We start from the raw sequence: 26,880 nt of genomic DNA on the forward strand, positions 1-26,880 counted from the left end.
CATATATTTTCAATTAAGTAACAGATTCGTATCTTATAGCTTACAATTATATATTGTCCGTTTTCTACGAGAAGACACTTGACTCCTCCCCCGTCACGTGGTATCCAATGATTCTATTTCGTTGTTTTCGGCAGAAGGTATATACGTGTCGTAGCATTTTGTTGTAAAAGCAGCAGTTTTTTAAATGCATGAATAACTAAAATGAAAAAAGAAAGTGAAGCAAGTGATGTAAAGGACACTAAGACTTTTTTGCACATTAAAATGCACGCTCAAGTTAAGGAGGTCTGGTTTTGTCTCCTTTAGAAGCGCGTGGATTGCTTACCGATCACCCCCGCGCAAAATGGAACTCGCCTTCGAGGAGGCACGGCAAAGTGCGTTCTCGTGAAAAACGGACAATAGTGTTGTTTTCATGCCTGTTCGGCTTTAACTTTATACACTATTCAGCCTTTAACACATTTTCTTTATTTTAAAGATGGTAAGACATCATGTTTAAAACACTAACAGAACCACGTTAGTTGTCAAAATAATGAAAAGACTTATCGGTAATCCAAGTTTTTATCACAGTAGGCCTTCCAAATCTTCACATATGGACTACCCCAACTGAGATCATTTGAAAAGGTAGGAAGTTTAGGAACTAGGAAAACAAAACGAAAGAGGATGCTCACAATCCTAACTGATACTCCTATTAAAGACACCCTCAGACAAGAGCAGTTAGAAGCTACAATGAAAAACAAAACAAAATGGGTTGAACAAAACAAAAAGGAGAAATTACTTTAGAATTTACAAGTTTCTATTGAAGCAGAAATAGAACACATCAAAGAAAAAAGTATGGAACCAAAACCTGCGAAAGGGGAAAAGTTAGTACTCTGTATAAAAGAAATTAATGAACGATTCTGTTTACGAAGTAGAAAATTGTGCATGCATCAATTGTTTGAAAACACACAACCAATCGGAAAAAGTACAAGGCAGGGTTCTATGTCTTAGATGACAAAACGCAGTCCCATGACAAGTATGCGAAAAAGAATATTTTGTTTTTTTAGTAAAATCTAACAGTGATGAAGAAGATGACTAAATAATTTATGTTTTTAATTAGTAACTAGCCCTAGAAAAATAGCTAGGGTAGCAAGCCTACTAAAAATGGCCCTACGATTTTAGTCTAGCCTATAAAATGTTCTTTAATTAATTATTTGTGATTTTCTTATTTTCAAAGTGTTTTAAGAGAAATAAAACATTTAAACTTGGTTAAATACCTATTTCACTTACTACTTGGTATTATTTTTATTTTGCGTAAACGTGCTCCACTCTTTGCGTAAACTTGCCCAATGTTCGGGACAAGATTACGCAATGGACTTGGGCTCAAAAAACATTTTTTACGGATTAAAAAAAAAAAAAAAAAAGCTGAGCACCAACGTGATACACAAATTTTGACTTCATTAACTGCTTTATAAAACCACAATATCTAAAATTTCCTAGGTTCAAAAATAAAAATTAGAAAATTTATTTAAAAAAATTCCGTAAACGTGCCCCGGTCAACCCTACTAAAAGTGAGTTTATTACATTTAAAAATAATGTCGCTCCAATGTTCGAGAGTATTGTTTTTCTAAAGTTCGTTAAATTAGCAGGTTTTTTCTTCATTTTGCGAGGTCAACTCTAGTACAAATATGTTTTCTTTTTAAGGTGAGCGAACAACCTAAATATTTTTTCTTCAATATTCATTGCACCTTTCTAAAACTTTATAAGATTATTATATACGACATAAATAACATATTTTGACAGCTTATTTGTTGAAATAAAAAACTAGTTTTTTTTAATAAAAAAGCCGCACTTTTTTGCAAAGAACTACAGTTTCCTTAACATTTCCAGTGCATTCACTTTTTCATAATTTTTAAAACCTTTTGTGTATATCTCTTCGTTAGATACCAGAGAGTGATATGACTCTCCAAATTGGAAATATTTAACTAAAAACAGGTTTTATGTGTGAATGTTTGAAAAATTCCCCCGAAAAACATGCTTTTTCCCCTCGAAAATTAATTGATCATTATTTCAAAACCACATATTGTATGTACATTAACTGTTCAAGGTTTATATTACAGTAATAGGTTAACTTACTATTTTTCAATGTTTTAAATCTTTAGAGTTTTCGATAAAGCTGTTGGCGTAAATAAAAACCTGGAAAACGTGGTTATGAGAAAAGCAAGAAAGAAAAAGTCAATTTCAGTTATAAGCAGTGCATTTGAATTTAGTCATTTTTTTCTAGTTTTATCAATAATTCATCGATTTGAAAAAAAAAAAATGCGAATTTGTAAAGTATATCACTGGAGCTTTCTACATTTCTCAGTCTGAAAATCGATTTTTTTCGGTGAGTTTAAGGGTTTCGTCTCCCTTAAACTAAAAGCATGAAGTTGCAAATATTTTTAGCGTAAAATTAGTCTTTTTTTTTTGTGGTGTATAAAACTTTAAACTTTCTTTACAGCAAAAACAGTAAAATTTCTAAATTGTTTTACTTATGCTTTGAGTTAATAAAGTCGTTTGTCGTAAAATATTTTTGACTAAAGGAACCCTTAGCAAAATGGTGATTAATAGCTTTGGCTATAACTTATGAGACTAAGATCATCCATCGCTCCCAAAACTTAGCGGCCTTGATCATAGTAACCATGACAACTGCGCGCGATATCGGCGCAGCTAGAGGGGGTACTAGAGACCAGGGAAAAACCTTTCAAAGCAGGGATGCGCGCTAGACATCAGTGACGCCTTCGAACGAAGCGGTCGAATGTTTAGAACTTTCAGACTCAAGAAAGTTTTCAACCAACTGTGTGAAGACGTGACTCGTATTTTCCAATTTTATGGATTGATTTTCTATTGCTTTGATTAAGAAGTATACTTTATTCAGCGAAGTCTCAACAGGTGTCAATTGTGCCATTCAATAATGCTTTTAAAATTTTAAAACTTGGCCAGTTTTTTTCATTTTTTTTCTGTTGTAACTTTCTTAGTACGAAATTTAATTATTAGCCTAACACTAATATCACTCTGATTTTCAAAATATATTTAAAAAATATTTTTGTTTCATATTGCAGATGTATTGTATATTTTTGATAACATATATGTTTCTGAAGTGATTTTTCGACTGCAATATTTACTACTTTTTTACAAGTAGTAAGAAGAACAAGACACGAAGGTTGAAAGTAGCAAACAGTTCGGTATTTATTATAAAATTTTAAATACTGTTTGAAAAAATATTATTGGAACTTGTCAATAATTTGTACCAAATAAGAATTTTCACTGATACTTAAATGTAATTCTATAAATTCAGCAAAGTAACTGTCAAACTTCAAAATATTTTTATATAGAGAAATGTACTGAAATATTTAAAATGTGACTCATGAAAAACGCATATGCATGGAACGATAACATTGGAAACTCAACACAAGAACAATTAAATAGATAGCTATTTTCAAATATAAAAATTTTCATGATAAAACTAATGTGCTGCATTTAATTATCAATGCGTCGTAAATTAAGGAAATTAAGATTAGTTTAAACGTCGTTTTTTCATTAAACATGCAAACATGACTAATTATACTTAAAAATTATCAACACTGAAGAAGACTATTTTGTTGAACATCTGAACTGCTTTGAGCAACATTTTCTACCTTGTTAAATATCCAAAAAGAGTAATTTAAAACAGCAACGATGGTGGACTGTGACAACAGCACCTCGCTCTTCGGCACAGAGTGTAACGTGTCTTTGATGCTATCCAAATTCAACAGCACCGGTGGCAACGATACCATATCAGACTCGGGTGACCCCATATATCTGGACCCTTCATACTATTCCATGAATTATAGAATCGTTGGAACTGTTTTTCAAGGCATAGTATTTATAGTTGGTGTCTTCGGCAACATAATGGTCGTCATCGTGGTTTGGCAAACACGAAGCATGCATACACCGACCAACTGCTACCTAGTCAGCCTATCTATAGCAGATTTCATGGTGCTTATAGCATCAGTACCTAACGAAATTCTGGCTTACTACTTGTTAGGTGAGTGACATTATCCTCATTTATTTTGTCGTTTAAAAAAGTCTTTTTATTGTTGAATATATTCAAACCTGTTTCTGTGCGTTTTTTTTTTTTTTTTTTTTGTGCTGGTTGTGAAAACTTCAATCAGATTGGGACGAAATTATTTGTAAAACGAGTGCGAGATAGTATCCTCAAATGACGACAGAGGCATCACGATGGGAGGACACTGTGACCTTCCAAAAATATCCCTATTCGGGAAATTTCATCCGACTATTCAACAAAACTACAATAGCTGGCGGTGTATTTCACGTATAATCACTTGGTTTATCTTAATTTCGTTTGAAGAAGCAATTCCTAGTTATTTCGCAAGTTTTTGGGTTATTTTCTTCGTGACACTTTTTTTATGTGGTTCCTATCCAATGCACAAAAAAAAATTGTGTTGCAAAAATAACTTTTTATAGCCCTTATGAAGTTTCGAACATTTTATGCGATTTTTTATCGGTCTCTATCCACTGATTAAAATCAGGTTTGGGTGTATATTAATGCAGCATAAATAATTTTTTTTTCTGAAAAAAATTATAAAAGCTGCTGATTTTTACATAATAAGGCATAACAATAGTGAACGCATGACATATGTGAAAGATCTTTGACATATATCATTTTTATTCTACCATAGGCGTTTTGAAAGTGAGAACAGTTTGCAAAATTACTGCAATTTACTTTCATACTTCATGTAATCGTAATAGAATTAATGCAAGGAGAAAAATAAACCTTTACCAAGCAACTTTTACACAGTAAACTTATCAACGATATTCTCCGAGTATTTTTCTCTGAATGAACGAATCTACACTCAGCAACTGGTATCAAAAATGTCCACAAGGCCAGCACTAAAGTTTTTTCCCATTTGTCACATGATTCCCTTTACAACAATTGACCCTGCAAAATATATGTACACAATAACACAATCCGAGGGCAAAAAAGAGTTGGAAACGGTTCATGAAACTACCTAAGAGAGGTTATTAAATTTAAATATGGAAAAAAAAAAACATTTAAAAAGGTAATAAATACAAGAAACTAAAATTAAAAATTAAAAATTTAAAAAAAATCGACTGAGTCGCAAATGTGGGATCAAGATTAAAAATTGAAAATCCTTTTAAAAACCTTATACTGTTAAAAATTAATTAAAAGTATTTTATTTGTTTTCAAAAAGAAACTGGCAACAGACAAAAATTTTAAATCATTGCGTTTAATTTCCCTGTCGGCCAACGATGAATTCGGTTACCAATCACGTGACTAAAGGCTTAGCCGTATTTAAAATCTGCTTTAAAAAACATTATATTTCGAGTACTATGTAACATGGAAGTTCCAAATTCTATCTATCGGACGCAGAAAAAATTATCCTATCTTTTGGTACTAAATTTTGAAATTTGTAAGTATGTTTTCACTGCAAAATTGCGAAAAACCTTTTAGAGTTTTTTAATTAATATATTCGATAATTAACGTATTCTGAAGACGCAACCCAGCTAATAACACTTAATCAATTCTCCCTTGGATTTTTTTAAAAACCAAAATCGGTCCGTCTGTTTAGGCGCTAGAGTGCCACACACAGATACACAGACACGTCAAACTTATAACCCCCCTCTTTTGATTGTCTGGGGTTAAAAAGAAGATTAAGGAAAAACTGAAAACTAAATGGATTGATTCTGAAGATTTTTTTGAGTTTGAATTCTTATATTTCAATGAATTCTGCCGTGGGCAGGTAAACGATGGTATCTAAAAAATTGTTTTGAGATATTTAACGTCAATTGCATGCTTTGTTTTCAGCGAAAACCAAATAAGCAAGCTTTTACAGGAAAAACAGCAGTAGAAGAGACGAAAAAATCCACGAGAAACAAAAAATTCGCTGGTACTGCTGATTACGTTCTCAGAGTAGTTCCTTTTTTCTTATTCTTCATCTTAAATTAATATACAGCTTATAATAAAAAAAAATAATAAAGTTTTAGAACTACCCTTATAAAACTCTTTTTCAAAATACGGCTAAACTTTTATAGTTTCACACAATTAGACAGTATTATTTCAATAAATAGTAAAGGAGTGACGGGCAAAGTGAACTAGTTAAGGTAACAAAATCCCCTCTCTAAACTAAATGACTGGACATTTGGTTTGAAATTTACAAAAGATTGAAAAAACAATATTGTAATTTAGATTAAAACTTGCAGTGAAATATCATTTTTCGTTTTGGCAGTAAGTTTTTACCTTCAAAGGAAAAAATCGAAAGATTTAACTTAAAAACCACATGACGCTAAGTGCAAAAATCAAATGTCTTTAAATGGTTAATTTTGTATTTGATTATCATAACTATTTTTCATTAAATGAATTTATAATTTAGGTAATGCATGAATGAATGAGTAGTGAAACAATAAGCGAATAAACAAATAAATTAATTAATGTATTCATGAGAAAAATACATGAATGATTAAAATAGGTAAAAGATAAACAAGATACTACTGCAAAATATAACTGCCAAATACGTTATGTTTTTAAAAATTGAATTTAGAATTAAAAACGTTTTATGTTTTCATTTTTTCTGAGAGAGCCGACTTTTAAGACAAGATCGATCGGGAAGTTAATGAAAACGCCGTCATTAATCATAAGGACAGGAAAGAACATATAATATTTTAGCTTATGAAAGGTCTACAATAATTACCTTCTCCAAATAAAGGAAAATAAGGAGGGTTATAAAACAACATATAAAAAGAAAACAGAAATTAATTTGTTTTTCTTGGTAAATTGGATCTTATTTTATAGATAAACCCACTGTTTTTTAATTTTAAGTAAAAAATTCTATTAGAACCCTATAGAAATTATTGCAGTGTATGGTTTTCCTTAGTCTTCTATGATTGTGCATAAAGATCATGTCGTGTATTGATATTGATTGCTATTTGTTTACATGCTGAACTATCACATTTGTATCTGCATCATTGACTGATTAAGGTAAACAGGCTTTGAGTTATCATGATCAATTAGCCAACCTGTGCAAAGCTTCGCGTTGGAACTTCGTCACTAGGCTGTGAAAAAACCATGCAAAGGCACCCTACGTTAAAAACTAAGGTATGATGAGGTAAAACCGCATATTCATCGTAGTTCTGAGTATTTAATAGTCATATAAAGTTTCTTATAAGTTTTATCCATTCTTAAGTGATTTATTAAACATTTCCCTTTTGTTAGTCGGCTAGTAAATAACAAAATCCTAATTCAAAAGGTATTAAAATATTTAAAAATAAAAAAATAAAGGTATCAACACTAAAAATAGCTCTAACAAGTAACCCTACCCAATTGTGAATCAGCGATTGGAGCAAAACTTTGCACATCGATAGAACATCTAAAATATTGAACCCATGAGTTTTTTTTCCGCAGCCAAACACCTTTAACGGGGTGAAATTTACCCCTAAATATTAGATAATTGGGAATTAGAGGGTGCAATGTATTCCTTCATTTTGAATTTTTATTACAAAAATTCAATAATGACTGACAATTTGAAAAAAAAAAAACTAAAGTAGCCGTGCTTCAGGATTTTTCTAAAAACACACTTATAGGGCTAAACCAGCCCTCGCAATCTTACCTTGTCGCTCAGCTAGTTCCCTATGAGCAAATTCTATGTCGGAAAAATCACCTCCTTGACCTCGCCCTTTCCGATTTCAATAAAAATTATCATGATGGATACATATGACAAGATAAGTAATCCTGTCAATTTTTAGATTTCCATTTTGAAAACTTGAAAATCGCCCGTCAAGGTATGACTGGTGAAAATTGCTTCTACATTTGAACGCAGCAATTATCTGTTAGGTGATATTTTGACAGTTGAAATTTTAATCCTAACTGCAGTGGATTAACTAACCCTCAAATACAGTAGATAACGTTAATTGTTGATCGCTTTTTCGTTTCTTCATTCTTCTAAAATTAGTCTTATCAGTAAAACAGTTACGTTACCGGATCCAGTTCAGACTTGCCAAAATAAAGCATTTCCACCATGTCAAACATTACCAAAAAATATTTTAAAATTATCATGTTATGGCATGAGTTTCATTGTTCGTCACGTCAACAGTCACTCAATCAGTGACTTGGCTATCTTCATATATACATATATATTTACTAGCCAATAGCCGATCATGAGACAAGAAAGAAGTTACTGTTTTGGATCAGAGATTCAAGTATAGAAGGGACCATGATGCAATGCAATGTGATCAGTTTATACTTACACTGCAAATCATGAAACGAATGAAAATACTCGGGTCGAACGCTTTTAAATCCGCCTATTTAACTGATTTTTCGTACCTCTTTTAGAATCAGAGGATGAATTTCTGCCCTCTCCAAAGATGCTTCTAGTACAGTAAAAATTGGGGTTGGACCCAAACATGAAAAAATAAGTAAATAAACCTGTTGCAAATTGTTTATTACCCTCCCAATAAGAACAGGTAAAAGTCCCACCCCATTGTGCGTCTGGTTTTGGAATGGGGGGCATCTAAAAATTGCTGTTTTGGGTATTTTTTCGGAATTTTTAGAGTTAAATTCAAGTGAGAATAGTGTGACATACTAAATTTTAAAGCATTACACTAAAGATGTTTACCCCCCCCCCCTCCAGAGGGACACAATCCACCAACGCCACAGAGCCCCTTTATTCCCGTAAAACGAAGCAGTACCCCCGCCTCTCCTCCATACATTTCAAGTGCGAATATTATTTTATGCAAAGTTAAAGTTAGAAAACAAGTATGTCCATCCTCCAAGTGCGGTGGCGCACCACCTCCCAAAACTACAACCCCCCCCCCCAATAAATAATTTCACCTCCCCCCCTTCTTTCCATTTCAAGTAGAAGTATTATTTCATGAAAATTTAAAATGCATTAAATCAGGACTGTCCACCCCATAAGAACAGTAACTCACCACCCAATATGAAATAATATACTTAAAGATCCCCCCCCCCCCTCTGATGCACATTTGATTAAATGGTCAGAGAAATTACGCTGAACTGTTTTTCCCCCTTTTACTATGTTGCTTTTTTGCAGCATTTAAAATCAAAATTTTTAGTTTGCGTTACAAAATGCATGCCCCAAATGCGTCTTCAGATTGACATAAACTCTCCATCAGAGCTGGAATTTTCAAATTATTTCTCCTAAGCTTGTAACAAAAAGTATTCGTTATCAATATATTTTTTGGAATCAAGATCCTCGGCAAAATCGTTATTGTTGCAGCTATGTCTAACACTGTTCGTGCATAAATTTGAGCATTTCAGTGCAATCTCAGACTTTTCAAACATCCAGTATATCCAATGAACCCCTTAGAGCAAGCACAAGATATGAGGCAAGAAAGTCTTCTAGAAGTAGAAGACTTGGCTGTTGTAAAAGGATGCAGATGATATTTCTGTCGCGCTTTCTTCTTCTTTGTACCCTTCAAAAAGGACACTAACTTTCCAATACTTACAAGTGACATCTACACTGCATTGCTGGCATATTTCCTTGAAGCTTGCAGATCATAACTGAAGAAAAAAAATGATCGAGAAGTTATCTTCCATCTATGACATATATGACAGCAGCTGTTTGTTTTGAGATGGTGGATGGATCTTTTGCTTCAAATAATAACACTTTAACGATACAGGATTTCTTTTCTTCTGAAACCAGATTCATCGAATACTGATGGAGGATCAGCGCATAACTCGCACTAGAACTTTTTCGCAATTTGTTATTCCATCTTTACTGTTCATATCATTCGGTGTAAAAGATGGTTCGGGCTTATACATCTTAACAGATAGTAACTACTCTCGTAACAGAAGCTAGAGACATAACTGCATACCTCCTTTACAAAGATATGCCACTAAAGTTTTTGCCTTCCATATCCTTTTATGTTACTACCACAACGTTAAAGGTCTCATCACAACTCACCTTATTATAAACGACCGACCAGTATCAACGAGCAATATCACTACCAACTTAAGTCAATACCTATAGAGAGAGAAGAGCTGTATTTAGCATTCTACTCATTGCTCTCACCAAGACTTCATCTATCGTTGAATCACTACAGGTTCTGGACCACCTAAATTTGTCACTGCTTTGGATCGTTGGGTAGCTGATGCACACCTTTATCAATTTTTTTTTTAATCGCATAATGTACTCAAAAGTTTCAGATAGTGTTGCAAGTATATGTGCGTATATTTAGCATAATTCATATAACCGGCTGCGTAAAAGAGAGGCGACTAGGTATTTGCAAACGAGAACCCCCACCGATTCAGAGGGTGCTGAATTGCAGCATTGCAATTTGGTAATTTCGGTTTATCACTATTGGTAATTTCGGTTTATCCCCCCTTACGGTGATGGCAAAAGATTACAGAAAAGTTGAAGTAAATTAATGAAGAAGAAGGAGGGAAACTTCAGTCAATTTGGACTTTTTTTAAGCTGCTCAGGGATTTTGCTTTAGATATCACTCCAGCTCTCTAAACAGTTTAATAACTCTAGTCACAACTAAATTGGTTTCTGAGCTCGCTTATATTTTTTAGAATTATCCTTCTGACATTACTATATCATTGTGTGCCACTTTGTACTTCGAAAAAGATTAAAATCAGTGAAATTTTTTTGTGAACTCACTGCAATCGTTGATTTAAAAATTCAAATTCAGCCTCCCCCACCCCGAAAGCGATGGCGTACCCATCAAGTGTGACGGAGTACTCATCCAGAATAGTCCTCAAAAAAAAAAAAAAAAAAAAGAAATACCCCTTGAAAAAACCGACTTAAATTTTCCAATGACGCAATCTGCGCCATGGACTCCCCCCCCCCCTCCCCCGCCTATGGAACCCGGTTAATTAGCATTTTTCCTGGAAGGGTAAGAAGTAATTTGTAACAGGTTTAAACTTTTTTTTTTTTTTTTTTTGATGTTTGGGTTTGGCCATTTTTTGGCCTAATTTTACTGTACTATTAGTAAGTGTTTTAAGGTTTGAACGTCAAATTTATAATAGATTTTTTTAACGCAAAACTATAACTGTTTCACCTTCCTAAATTTAGGGAATATTTTTCATTTTTCGTTTAAAAATGTGATATTTTGAGGTATACTTCTCACAGAAAAAATCATTTGACTCAAAAAAAAACTGCATCTGTAATATCCATGTGTATTGGCTACTTTTGCCCGCTATTACATTTTGCTTCGAAGGAAAAGTTGTGAAACGAGACACCTTAAAATACAATTGCTAAGAAATGAAACGTATCAGAAATACAAATCATGGAGTAATTTTTGTTGCAATTCAGTAATAAATAGTTAAATACAACTAAAAAAAAATTATGTAAGAAACATTTCCATATAGTATTAATAGAAAAGCAAGCAATAAAGAAAGACTAGCATAACACATTTTAAATAAGTAAAAGGTTTTTAGCCGACCACGGTTTTTGCTTACATTCGTTTTCGAACAGCTGGGAGGTAATTTAATACGCATTATTATCGTATATGATAGAGATATAATCCTCATTTCCTCTCCGAAAAAGGAAACTAAGACAGGGAGAAAATATGTTGCATCCTACGATAATGGCATATTCAGATTTGGAAAAAGTTTAAACCTGAACTTCATTAAAAATAAAGTTCAAAACGGAGCAGAAAATAAAGAGAAAAATACGTAAAAGGTAAAAAAACCTCCAAAAATTGCAAAAGAAAAACTTATAAATTTGACTTAAATCCTCGTAATACAGCACTTAATTGCTCCTCATTAAAACTGGTTATCTCCAAAAATAAGTCAGTTCCGTAAATTTATAAATATTTTTGACTCTTAAAACTATTTCATAATAACTTCTGACTATTTCATATTTACCCCTAAAATACATATCCTTACAACTTTTTGGAGAATACACTTTTTTTTTTGGAGAACAAAGCATAACTACTCTAAAAAAAGTTTTGTGTAACCTTGCTCCTTAAATTTGGTGGCAGCTTCACTGCTCTGGAGTAACTTAATTGATGTAACTGGTGTAAAGTTACACGTCGCGTGTGGACGGTTGCACCATGGTGATGTAACTATAGAGTAACACCTCACTCATTTCTGCGTAAGGTTGGACCAGAATTTTCTGTATGCTTACAGAGAAATTGCTTGAAAGGTTACACATTAGCAAAAATTAAGCTTTCAACAGAATTTCTTGAACGGGTACTCATTTTTAATTGTAAGTAGACTAAAACTTCAAGTTCACTATTAGATGGTTGAAATTATCCAGATACATTAAATGATCAAGTGATAATTTCTTTCTATACACTTTAAATTGAAAGTTCAAAAATAAATTAGTAGGTAAAAATGATTGAAACTTCGTTATAACAATATAAAAAAATCATCGTAGCAGATCTAGCTTTTAGTTATTCATTCATTCAATATTTATCAAGTTCATGCTTTTTCACAACAAATATACAATAATGGTTTTTTTATTTGTACAAACAAGGCATTTTTATTGCACTAAAAGGGAAAATAAACTAAGTGGTCTCCTAACCCACAATGCATAAATCTTACAGAAAGTTTGCAGATCAAAAGTTTTTACTACTCGCCCCACCAAATGCCGGTTTTCATTTTGCTAATAAGAGTTCAGCTGCTCTGAGCCGATTCTGATCTTTACGTATAAGCTTTGATTGAATTTTACTTGAACCATCGTTTCAAGCTTCCTCCAACCCAATGTAAGTTTTTAAAATAATGATACTACACTCTTCAGAATTCTTGTAACGTAAAACCCATTAATACTGGCATCCTTACACTTTTTTTTACAATGTAGTCCCACTGAGAAGACGTAATAAGTTAAATCTATATATATATATATATATATATATATATATATATATATATATATATATATATATATATATATATATATATATATATATATTACCAATTGTTTGTTAATTAACGTTGTTTGAGTTTTTTAAAAAATTGCACGAAAATTTTGTAAATGTAAAAGCCTTGTCTTCTTGATAAAATTAAATACTGCCTGCTGTTTATAAAGTAATTCCAATTTATCCATAAAAAACTAAGAACATTTTGTAATGGAGACATTTAAGCTAAACTATTAGTTATTGTTTATCTCAAGATCAATATTGTTATGCGTAAGCTTTTTTAGGTTAACACAAATTAAAAAACATTATTCAATTTCACATACGCGGATTGAAAAAGAATTTCAAAATCACGAGGAAGTCATTTATTGCAAAAAAAAAAAAAAAATCAACTGGAATATTAACGTGTTACAGTTAATAAAAACTATCGGTGATTATACTGCAGTTGGGACAAACCTAATCTGGCAGCATTGTGAAGGCTACGAAATCCCTAATTACAGCATGTTAGGTTTGCTCCTTATATAGTTCACATATTCTATATATGGAGAAATATATAGAATATGTGACTATTTTCTATTCATGACCATAAGTTAATTGTTATTTTTAAAAAAGTTACTTTGTGAGCGCATTTATTTACCTATTTGATGTTCGTAATTTTTTTGCACTGTCGCAATAGTTTAACCCAGGTTGAAAAATATCGCTTTGAGAAGTTTTTATAGAATTCGTACGGGCTACAGGAACATAACGCCTTTTTAAAAAGCAAATTCTATTCAGAGTTACAAAAATGAAAGCATATAAAAAATCAGAAAATGTTAGCTCAGTTGGAAGTAGATAAAGCTTGATTAACAAACAATGCTTGATTTTCTAACGCTGAAAACTCACGTTTTACTAAAAAGCACATTTAAAAATTCCAATTTGCGTACTAATTATTTTCAAATGAGGAACAAATATTGAATAATTTATAACTCGGTGTCTCTGTCGCATTTTAAAAATAACTTAGGCTTGAATAATAATTTATTTTCCCATGTGACTCTGACCGCAAAATATCTATTAGAAATGTTTGGTACGGAATGTTATTTTTAAAAAATATCGTTTGTAAAGTAATTGACAAATATTTGAAAAGTTGAACTTTGAATAGAATAGTTCTGCTTTATCAGAAAAACATTATTAAGCCATAAAAAGTATCTCTTAAGATTTAATTAACATTTTTTCAAGCACCAAGAGATTCAAAAAATTTCCTGATATTTGTAGACTCATTTGTGATGCAAATACTTCTTTGTGAAAATGATAATAACCTAAACGTAATCAGACTTTAAAAAATACATAACAATAAAAACAAACTCTTAAATATTGAACTGATGAATATTTAGGCAAACTGTATTCATTGGTTAATAATAGTAAATTGTTAAGCAGTTTAGTAAAATTAACTTATTAAACATTTTTTTCATGAAAGTCTATTCATTTTTATGCTAATCTGAACGAATTGAAAGAAGCTACTGAAGCACATAACTATGCTTAACTATAATTAAGCAAGAAATTATAATGAAATATACATTAAATCGTGATATTTTTCTAAAACAAACTGTTTTTTTATTTTTTAGTATAACTCAAATTTTAGACTTTATAACTTTTTTTTTTTTTTTTAAATATAAAGTTTTGTTTATTTATTAATTTTAAGAAAATGCATCTAATAAAAAAAGTTGTATATTTTATACAGTTAAATCAAAATCATTGTGAATAATGCTCTTAAATTTAAGTGTGTTAAATGCATTTACTCTTTTTATGATGTTTGAGATAGTAAGGGAATGTGCGGCGAAGTGAAATAGCGCAGCAACGTGAAATAGTAAAACATTGACATGTTTTAGCGACACTTGTCGGGTAAAACTTTACCTATATACACTGTAAAAAAATGTGTAACCTTACTTCATAAATACGGTGGCAGTATTTTGCACTTAGTGTAACATTATCCCGGCGGCTAACTTCCTCTATAGCAATGGAGTAATTTAACTGATAAAACTGGAATAACGTATAAGTGTTACATTAGTTTTATCAGTTAAGTTACTCCATTGCTACGGAGGCAGCTAAACTGCCACCGCTTTTAAGTAACACATTTTTTATAGTGTAGTAGCATATGTAGTCTGCTCCAGTCGGGAAAAAAGTTACCTCTGAAGATTAAGAAATATGACTTATGCAAGCACTTTTCAAAAATTGATACTCATATTGCATTATTTTGTTGCAAGTCCAAATTAATTTTACTTTATCTTTACAAATAATAAAGCTGAAAGTCTGTCTGGATCTCTGTCTGTTTGGATGTTCGGATCTCTGTGACGCGCATAGCGCCTAGACCGTTCGACCGATTTTCTTGAAATTTGGCAGAAAGTTAGAAGGGGGTGGGCACCTCGATGTGATTAATTATTGCAAATTATTACAACGTGGAAAATTAATTTACGAAATTATCATAACGTGGAACCGTAACATTGGCGAGCAAATGAATGCAGCAAATTGGGGGTGAGCACTTCGATGTGATTTTTCGAAAATTCGATTTTGTTCTTTTTTTATTTCAATTTTAAGAACATTTTACCGAGCAAATTATTACAACGTGGAAAATGAAATAACAAAAGTATCAAACGTGTAACCGTAACATTAGCGAGCAAATGAACGCAGCAAATTGGCGAGAAATTCGTCATCCATTATTTGTAAATATACAGACAAACCAAATGACCTTTTAATTTTCAACTCCGGCCAAAGCCGTGAGGGTACCACTAGTATACAAAAATATGATAAAGTTCTTGTTTACACTTTAAATTTTAATTTTCACCTACTAATATTCGGGGCATTTTTTTTATTATTAAATATTGAGCTTATTTTCATTTTGAATGTATACAATTAGTCAAAACTGCGTGGAAAAAATTGAAATAGCTCATTTCGTTTATGTATACAATCATTTATCAAATCACTTAAATATTAATTTATTAACACTAGAAAGATTAAAATTTCCTGTATACCTAAAGGGGTCAGTGTGACCTATACGCATTTATTTTTAAAATTTTTCCTGCATGAGTTCATATGCCCGATCCACCTTTTTTTTATGACTAAATAAAACCTTACCACGTAACTATTTTTAGTTTTTCTGTTTTTGCTCGCCAAAAGGTAGAATTAGATCGTCTCTCTAAGAGCAATGGCAACCGTTTGGCTCGTAAGCCTTCGGTGCTGTTTATAGCATTTGGATATTCAACTGACTGCATAAAAAGGAATTTACAAGTTAAACTAGAGTGAATAGCATTTTTTATGGTACAAAAGACATGAGAAAGGAAAAAAAACTATTTTTTATTGTAAAATAGCTTAGGGACCACTGGCAATTCTTGTATTTCTAGATACAAGGATCAAGTAGCGTACAAATAATGTGCGGCACTTTGACGTATTTTTAAAGCAAGATGTGTATTTTTAGGGTGCAGAAACAACCTTCCGATATTGTTATTATGAATATCAACATGCACTTTAATAGGAACAACAAAATTGAAGAGTAATTACCAACAAGTTTTCCTTTTGCACTTCTCTTATAAAAAAGTATCGACTCTTAAGATTATTTATTGTGTAACCCTTTGAATGTGATATTTTTATTCAGTTTTACAATGTTTTTCCGCTGTCATATTAGTTGAACCAATAATCAATATCAGAAAGAAAAAACCTCTGATAGATAAAATTACATGATCCAGTAACTGGGATGTATAAAATGAGAAGAAAAACTTGTTCATTAACTTTTTCGTTTCACCATTTAGGAAAAAAAAGATTTTACATTTATTTCTATTGAAGATTGATGCTTAAATTTTAGTTTACATTTCTTTATATGTTCTAGTTTTCCTACGCTGTCATTCAAAATGGTTTCTTTCCTGATTTTCTTTTCACATTTTACGCTGTTCCTTTTGTTTAATTCTTTCGCTTCATTTACTTTATTCTTTCTTCCCAAAATATTTTTTTTTCTCATTTGCTAAACATCACGACAAGGTTGGAGTTTTTCCTTGTTTTTTTCTGTTTTGCAATTGTTTTGACTCAGGACTAAAAAGTTTGAAACAGAAAACCCTTTTATATATTTATATCAAGTAGTTGAAATATAAATCATTCTTAATTTTACACTGATATTAGATTAAATTTTAATTCCTTTCAGCAGTTGATTAGGAATAGGAGAAGATAGTTTTGCTAAAAATAGCTATGAATTTTGAGTCATTGTTAATCATGCTCTAGATTTTTATAACTTTTTGAACTTTTCTGATATTACATGGTACAATCCAAAAGTAATGAGCCTTCGTTTAAAAAGACAGATTTATTGAGCTGATCGGTACAACTCATTAATAGTTTTAAAAATAGGCACTTCCTGCAACAATGTACTTCTGTAAGCGGTTTTTCCATGACTCAAAGGCATCCCTGAAGTCCTGTTCCTGGATATCTGCAAGGAATGCCTTGACATGTGCTTGGATGTCCTCGGTGGAATCGAAACGTTTCCTTTTCAGCGCTTATTTTAATTGTGGAACCAAGAAGAAGTCAGGAGGCCACAAGCCTGGACTGAAGGAAAGCTGGGGTACCACGGGACCTTCTTCAGTCACAAATTTCGCACAGACTTTCCGCGTGTGCAACTTCTCCGTAACAATGCGTTGCACCGTTGTCTCTGATAAGTTCAGTGCTTTTGCTACTTGGTAGAGACTTAAACACCAGTTCATGTTCACAAATTTACACACGCGTTGTACATTAACGTCAGTACGTCAGTACGGGCTGAGGACGAGCGGCTAGACTGGGGTTCGTCAGTCACCATTTCCTGGCCTTACGAATGGCCTCGTGCCACTTTTCTACTTGCGAAAAGGACAAACACTCAGTCCCAAACGCCTTTTGAAGTCTTTCCATATCGCCGTGTCACGCACCACCGTATAGGGGTTAATCTTGAAGCTGATCGTACTACTCCGAAAGCTGGAAGCCTGCGTTGCGCGGAAAAGTCATCAACCCCCACAACTGTCGCTGTCAAGCGGAGCGAGCTGCAGGGTGGGCATGCGTCAGTATAACTCATGAGGCTCATTACTTTTGGAGCGCACCATGAATTTACTCTTAATAAAATATTTTCAAATATCAAAAATTAAAATTAGGCAAAACTTTTAGCACTATATCTTGTATAATAGAAACAACATTTCTCAAGAAATAATAATTTGTGGTTAATTTAGATATAATAAAGTGAACTATTTTAGCAGTATTGAAAAAACTCATTTATACTGTTTAGGAATCGAGTCATATAATAAAAAGAACTATTAAACAGAAAAAAATGTAAAAAGACAAAGAAAAATTCAGTTGATGTTTACTTAGTCTGAAACTAAGGTACTTTCGCATGAAACAAACTTTTATAGGTACTAATTTTGATAAGCATAAATTAGACTTCATAGTTTTTAAATTTTTTCAATAAATTAACTAAACTATTTTCAAAAATTTTTGAGCAGAAGTACATATAAGCATCAGAAAAATGCAGTGCCATTTCTCACAAACAAGTATTGAATATTGCGCATGCAAATGTCTAAGTGCGAAAAAGAAAAAATCTCAATAAAAAGTTAAGCTGTCAAATTTATTACGTTATTTATTTATTTAATGATTTATTTATTTCTTTTGTGTTATGATGAGCTAAATTAGTTGCTGTTTTTTTTTTCGTCTCGTGTTTATGAAAATATCCACATTTCAAAATATTTAATATGAAATAGTCTTACCTAAGAGGAATGAAAACAAAGTTTTCAAAGCTTGTCTACACACACACATTTAAACAAGTTATAAACAACACAGTGTTACACTTCTTTCGGATAACATTTTTACAAGACAGCGACAATGGGAGTCATTCGGAAGCGCTTAGATAAGAGCTTTAAAAACTTTTAAACGAAACTATGCAAAAGATATGATCTTTAAATGTGTAGAAAAGTAAAAAGTACTTGCTTTTATGGGAAAAAAATATATTTATGACAGAAATCTAGGACGCGTTTTTCGTATTGCTGTAAAAAAATTCTTTTTTAAATAAATTAAAAAAAAAATGGTATAATACTTTAGTAGGACAGTTTCCCTGTTGACACATTTTATCCTATAGAATAAAAAAGAAGTACAAAAAATATATATTAGTTTTATTTTATCACACACATATGCTAGATAAAGAATGAGTCTGACAGCACGATAACTAATGATGAACATTCCCGACAAACTGTTTTCCTCTTGTGATGCCTTCATATATATTGGGACTTAGAAAAAGTGCCAATCTTAATGTACTTTTTCAGACAATCTAACGTAAACACAAGTAAAAAGAATCTTAAACAAATTTCGTTTGAAAAGTTTTAGTTTTTTAAAAAAGAAAAAAAAAATGTGTTTCAGCATGTCCGTCCTTTTGTTAACTTCTGCCCAATAAAGAACAACCCTTTCAGAACTATTTAAATTACAATTTTTATGTTATCATACATATCGCTTCTTTTTTTTTGGGGGGGGGGGGGCGAGTAGGAGGAGGGTATGCAGTAACTTTTGTAATACTTCATCAAACTTCTTAACTACGACATCATTCTCTCTCCTATTGGCGAAACATAAACAACAATTAACCTTTCGGTTATGTCTTGAGAAACATTTTTTTTAAAAATGGGTTTTCAATTCGTTCGTTTCGTTTAAACTGTAAATGTACTCATGCATTGTAAAAGGTCGTACCGGATAGGTAAGTCGTGTATAAGGCTTTTAAGCAAACGGTTCTGGGATCGATTACTTGTTCGGGCAGTATGCTTTCATGACCTTTTTAAGGTCAAGCACTCTGTGCAACGTAAATATCAACATTTACATCGTCATTTACATCACAAGAGAACAAATACATCCATAGTGCCTAAATTTTCCTCACAGTAGGGTAGTTTGGGGCACATTTACAAGGACTTATTTCAATGAATTTTCTAATTTTTATGTTTGAGTCAAGGAAATTTTAGACATTGTGGTTTTAAAAAGCAGTTAATGAAGTCAAAATTTGTACATTCACTTGCTGTTCAGCTTGTGGTTTTAACCGTATAAAAAATGTCTTTTTGAGTCCAAGTCGGTTGCGTAAACTTGCCGAGAACACGAGGCAAGTTTACGCATCGAGTGGGGCGCGTTTACGCATAATAAAAATGAGACTTCAAGGAGAAAGTGATATATATATATATATATATATATATATATATATATATATTTAACCAAATTTTATTGTTGTATTTCTCATAAAACGCTTTGAAAATAAGAAAATCACAAATAATTAATAAAAGAACATTTTATAGAGTAACTTAAAATCATAGGGCTTATTGCTAATTAAAAACAGAAAATATTTAGTAATCTTCTTCATCGCTGTTAGATTTTACTAACACTAGGGTGCTCTGCCCACTGCTCGTTAACGCTCACCAACCCCCCGAAGACTGCTTCGAAATCTTATTTGATTAGAAAAGATTTAAATCGCCACTTAAAAAGAAACATATTAAAATTATGAGCATCATGAGCTCCCTTAGGATCAAAAAGCACCCCTTCCTGGGTTTTCAAAATAACTTGCACCAACTTCCAGCGTGTTCTCTAGTAATATATTTTGCTCTTTAGCTAGGGTCTTGAATTGAGTTGAGCCTAAAATTTTCCGTTAAAATCGAAACCCTTAAAGTTTGTAAATAAGAAAAAAGAAACATGCAAATCGAAAAGACGTAACTATGGCAACGACAAATAAAACATCAATAATTTTAATGGAGATGATATTATTCGAACTTTATTTTTTACGGCTTGTAACTCTTTTTTTTCCTTTGGAGATAGAAACTTAGTTTTTCGACCATAGGTCGAGTTCGATCTGGAGTAAAAAGGTCGCTCTTTTCAGTGGCGTCAAAAATAAAACCGTTGGACAATTCTTTCACTTTTTAGTAATACGTTTAATGAAGAAAGTAGTGCCTAAATTTTAGCTAAGCCTAAAAATGTTCGAGCAAAAAACGCAAATAACTCCCGCTGTATTTAATTTAGAGCATTGAAACAAACTGTGTAGGGCGCGGAAAATTCTACTCTTTCCAACGATAGATAATATTAATATGTGCAAGTAATTTTTCTCCCCTTTAATAGGCAGTAATAGGCAATTCACGCGAAATATGAGCTTAAAAAATTAATTACATCAAAATTAATTCGAACTTCAAAAAATTAAACTCCAGGTGCACACTTCCGGGGCTCGAAGTAATTTTGTACAAAAGTTCAAGGCTGTAGGTGCTTTGGGGTCTCCTGAGCGCAGGTTCACAACAGACTTCCTTCCAGAATTTCTTTGAAACCTTACTTTTTTTTTACTATAAAGAGAAAAATAAAGTTTCACTTTTCGCATACTTGTCATGGGACCGCGTTTTCACATCTAAGGTATTGAACATTGTCTTGTCCGTTTTTCGATCAGTTCAGTGCCTTCAAACAATAGATGCAAGCACAATTTTTACTTAATAAACAGAATCATTCATTCATTTCCATTTTTCCGAGTGTACTAACCTTTTCCCTGTCGCGGGTGTTGGTTTCATACTTTTTCCTTGATGTCTTCTATTTCTGCTTCAATAGAAACTTGTAAATTGTAAAGTAATTTCTCTCTCTCTCTTTCTCTCTTTTTTTTTTGCTCTGCCCAATATTTTTCTTTGTAGCTTCTAACTGCTCTTGTCTGAGGGCTTCTTTAATCGGAGTATCAGTTAGGAAAAAAAAGAGGGTGCTCTCAATATTTTCCTGGTTGTTAAGCTTTGGTCCTACTATTTCAAATGGTCACATTTGGGGTAGTTCATATGTTACGATGTGGAAGGCTTACTGAAAAATACTTGGATTATTGATAAGCCTTTTCATTGTGTATTACAGGCTGAATAACGTATAAAGTTAAAGCTAAACAGGCATGAAGACAACACCATAGGATTGTATGCGATAAGATACGAATCTATTACTTAATTAAATAGGAATTGTGATTTTTGAAACTAAATAACCTGAAAATACTAAAGTTTTGAGACAGTACAAAAGCAAAAAAAAGCGTCCGGGATCCGTTTAGAAGTAAGACACACAGTAAGAACGTGCGTAAATGTGCCCCGCTGAAAATGCGTAAACGTTCCCCGTCGGCAAGTTTGGATTTATTCTTAACATGCAACAAAATCTAATAACTTTTCTGCCCATATAAATACAATTCTCAAAAAAGGATAAAATTCTGCTATTTTTAATATATTTATTTGTTTTTAACAGAGTATTATTTCTTCAGACTTAACTTCAAAACGTTCAACGGAAAATTTACTCGGCTCGATAGAAAACAGATTTTCTTTCTGCATGCTAAACCGAAACTCGACTGATGCTCAAAAATTTGTGAGAATCTTTGCTAGGGAACATCATCCATCTGGTATGACTGTTGGCTCTCTATACATAACTCGTTTTGAAAAAAGGGCTGTGCATAAACGTACCCAATGCGTAAACGTGACCCGGTCCACCCTATGTATTGTTAGTTTAAAAAGAAGTGTTTAGTTCATCTTTCATAAGTCCATGTCAAAGAGAAACCACTTTATAAAGATTTTCTTTAAATGTGCTAATTTGACATTAAGTATAGACAAAATTTTGCTACTTCAAAAAAAAAGTATGCCATTTCACAGTAAAGTTTAAGTAATTTATAAAACGGAAGATGCAGTATTGATTTATAACCTAACGATAAACATAAACTACTTCTGAAACACAATTGAATCTCACAATCTAGTATTTGTAATTGCATTTTTCTATATGCAATAAGATTGACAGCCTTCACAGCCTTACGATTTTTTACAGCTTTGGCTGTGAGCTGCCTCAATGTGGTTAACTCGGTTGAGCGTCAAACTTATAACATAGCAGTCCATGCTTCACTTTTAAAGCAAGCATTATGAGTGTTACACATAAGGCTACAAAATTAAATGCATAGGAAATGCTCCCCCATTAAGAATACTAATAACGTAAACGAAAAAAATATTTTAGATTTTTAAAAGATTCATCTTTTTGTTGAGGAATGAATCGTTTTTGTGTGATTAGATGTAGATATACTTTGCAACCGTGTTTTTGATCGTTAGTATACATACACTGGTGTGAAAAAATTAAGGACGAGACGGTTTTTTCAATATAACTTTGTACAAAAGCTTTCCAAATCAACACATTTAATACCGTAAGATACCCAATACGTAAGGACATGTGTAATGTAAGCAACACTTACTAAAAGAGAAATCAGAGGGATAAAAAGAAGCTTTATTGAAAAAGTAGCATGGAGCGCAATGCGACTGAAGGCCGAAACATCCCTATGATGGGTGTCCAGCAAGAATCATCCGGTCTTTAGTAGGGGATATGATCTCCCCCGACTGCTAGGCAGGTTTCACAGCGTCTGCCCATGCTGAGAATGTGGGTGTGAATGAGTTGTTGAGGCATTGCTGCCCATTCGTCTTGCACCGCCAATCGAAGCTCCCGAATCGTTACTGGTGGTAAGGTACAAGCTGCCAAGCGTCTGCCTAGAAAATCCCATACATGCTCGATGGGATTGAGATCCGGAGATCGTGCCGGCCAATCCATACGTTCAATATCCTCACTCTGTAAGAGCTGTTCGGCAGCTACTGTGCGATGACATGGTGCATTGTCGTCCATGAAAAGGAACTGCGGACCCATAGCGCCTTTAAAAAGACGCACATATGGAAGAAGAATCTCGTTACAATAACGGGTCCCGTTGACTAAACCTGCGTCGAAGATGTGAAGGTCTGTACGACTACCAAGCATGATGCCTCCCCAAACGAGAACACCGCTACCTCCATACCTGTCCCTTTCAATGATGTTCGAGGGATGATTGCGCTCTCTCCAGATGAGTATGCGATGAGAATCGTTACTCAGACTGAATCTGCTCTCATCTGTAAAGAGTACTCGTCCCCATTCATTGTCTCTCCAAATCCGGTGTTCCCGGCACCACAGAGAACGCCCTCTCCGATGGGCAGGCGTTAGAGGTACACACCGTGTAGGGCGTCGTGCAAACATACCACCACCGTTGACTAAACCTGCGTCGAAGATGTGAAGGTCTGTACGACTACCAAGCATGATGTCTCCCCAAACGAGAACACCGCTACCTCCATACCTGTCCCTTTCAATGATGTTCGAGGGATGATTGCGCTCTCTCCAGATGAGTATGCGATGAGAATCGTTACTCAGACTGAATCTGCTCTCATCTGTAAAGTGTACTCGTCCCCATTCATTGTCTCTCCAAATCTGGTGTTCCCGGCACCACAGAGAACGCCCTCTCCGATGGGCAGGCGTTAGAGGTACACACCGTGTAGGGCGTCGTGCAAACAGACCACCACCGTACAGTCTTCTGGCCACGGTAAACGCGATATCGGTCGTCCAGTCGCCTGTGTCGTGTGTCTAATGATTTCTCCCGCTGTCTGCCGCCTGTTTCTTCTGGCCTGTAAGACAATATACCGGTCATCTGCGGATGTGGTTCCTCGTGGACGACCACTACTGAACCCCCGGATAGCTGTTTTTGTAGTTTGAAATTGTCTCCAAAGTCGTGAAACGATGCTGTGAGCAATTCCGAACTCTGCAGTCACACTTGTCACACTGCAACCTTCCTCCATCTTCCCAATGATTCGACCTCGGGTAAAAGCATCCAGATGTCGTCTAACAGATTGATTATTCGCCATTTCTCGCTGAGGCAGCAACTCAGTGTGATTTTAACTGCTATACGGCTTTGCCAGAAATACTGATCTTACGCCGACAACATGTTTTATAGTACTCAGACACTCCACCATTACGTCTACCTGCATATCTGCGCATGTACTACCGTACATCACCTTACTTAATCTCCTGATTAGTCTTTCTGTCCGCTCTGCCTCATTGTTCAGCTGATATGCTAATTTTTCGACTTCGTCCTTAATTTTTGCACACCAGTGTAAATATTTTCTAGCCTACTATTAAATTATTATTTTCATCCTGTAAACCGGTAAGTATTAATTTAAAAATAATTGAAACATATAAAAAGTACGCCTTCAGGTGCATTTTAAACGCGCTATTTTTGAGATATAAACCTTAAAAGTTCCTTTAAGTGCGGGTGGTTTAAATTTCTCTCACGAAAACCACTTTTAGTGCTGGAGTATTTGAAGGCTTTTATATTCTTTATGCGTAAAAGTTTATATAATATTAAAGAATATAAATTGATCTAATTATTTTTTATTATCGTTTGCCTTATATATTACACTATTCCACGTGTAAGATGGATCAAAAAAAAAAAAAAACAGGAAGTTCCACAAGACGCCATCAATCAATTTTTTTGTTCCTAAAATTCAATGCACTGTTTGTTCTTTATTAATGGGATCTAGAACAATTTCGGAAAATTTGGATTATTCAAAGAATTTCTTTTATTTACTATCATTCTAAGTTCTAAAACGTGGATTTTATGACTACTTTACCCACTAGATCCAATAAAAGAGCAGAACTGATTTATTGATAGGAAATACCGTTTAGGCGCGAAAAGGAAGATAAGTTCTTTTAAGGAAAAACATACCTCTGCACTTCAATAACACAATTTTAGAAATATTCACAGAAATATCAAGGGACCACTAAAAGAAAAGGAAAACGAAATTTGGGAGAAGAGCAGTTCTTGGTAACGATACTACATAGAACTGAATGGCAGATATCAGTCTCGATAAGTAATAGTTTTAAGCAAAGTTTTCACCAAGTTTTGTTTTATACGCTGATCCAAATACTGTCCTAAAATGATGGACATGAGTATATTCCCAAACCGAAGATTTTCAAAGAAACGAAAATATGTTCATATTTAAACACTGTTTGTTACGCTTAAAAAAAAGCTCTCTTGTATGTACTCAATTTAAAAATATCAAATATCAATAAGACTTACTAAGTTGATAGGATGTAATTTAGTTAGGTTGCCCCAAATTATGAATTTCAAAGCGATCGTAAATTAAAATACTTAGTAATCATATTTTGAACACATATGAATAAAGAACAAATGATATTGTTAGGAAACTCATTCGAATTACTAAATACGAATTTAACTTTAATACGGACTCTATCTGCGTAAAATCAGAAGCTTAAATTCCTAACACTTGGAAACTTCAAATGTCTACCAGATTTTACCACAGGGTTGAAAAAACAAATCTACTACTCCAGAATATATCACTTGTTTACGGTAAAGAATAATCCAACAAAAAATAAGAAAACTTATGTTACCCATGCATGTAAATTTTGTCTTGATAAGCTTAACTTAATATAAATTCTCGTTACCCTGTAATAGAATACAAACATTGCAATTAAAACTTCAACTAAAATATATTTTCTGAAAAACATATATCTCACTTTAATTAGAACCTTAGTAGCAAAATCAATTTGATAAGGGACTTAAAATTGCCCAGCCATATCCAGTACACTACATTTTACTTTAAAGCAGCGGCTCCCAAACTTTTTTCCGTTGCGAACCCCTTGTAAAATGCGAAGGAAGTTGGCGAACCTCTTGTGCAGTAAATAATAAGTAACAATACCAAAAAGAAAAAAGAAAAGTCATGCATACAAAAAAAAAAAAAAAAACTTGGAAGAAGTGTTTCAGTTTGATGTTGCTTTATATAGAAGCACACTAATTCTGCAAATTAAAATGATAACTAGAAAATGAAAAAAATTAATAATAATTCAACTAAGAACAAATCCAGTGATTATTCCTTGCTAAGCTTCTGTCAACTTAGAAAAACTTTTAACGGAATAACTGTGGACCAAAGAAGTTCAAAGTTTGGGCAACTTACTTTAGGTTCAGCATTTACTTTGCTTTTGTTTTAATCTCGTGTGTATAAAAATCCTTTTCATATTGAAACGTTGTCTAAAAGTAGATTTTAAACTTAAAAAGCCTTTTTTTGACACAACAGTATATTTATTTATAACACTAACAAGGAGAGGTTACGGTCTCGGAAATTCAGATCGGGATGAGATTTGGCAGATTAGTAGTATCCCTTAAGGGTACTCTCAGGGTAAAGTAAAAAAGCGCAC

General features: G+C 33.1%; 1 protein-coding gene across 1 annotated transcript in view; it reads left to right on the top strand.

Annotated features, from left to right (window-relative positions):
- Positions 1 to 3,690: 3,690 nt before the first annotated feature.
- The window catches only part of LOC129220704 (thyrotropin-releasing hormone receptor-like), a 95,982-nt gene continuing 72,792 nt past the window's right edge, over positions 3,691 to 26,880 (top strand). The window contains exon 1 of the mRNA XM_054855134.1: positions 3,691 to 4,039. Within this exon, the coding sequence (XP_054711109.1) occupies positions 3,691 to 4,039 (349 nt within the window). The remainder of the gene's footprint in view (positions 4,040 to 26,880) is intronic.

The sequence above is a fragment of the Uloborus diversus genome, chromosome 4, assembly GCF_026930045.1.
Source record: "Uloborus diversus isolate 005 chromosome 4, Udiv.v.3.1, whole genome shotgun sequence".
In the NCBI taxonomy this organism is placed as follows: Eukaryota; Metazoa; Arthropoda; class Arachnida; order Araneae; family Uloboridae; genus Uloborus; species Uloborus diversus.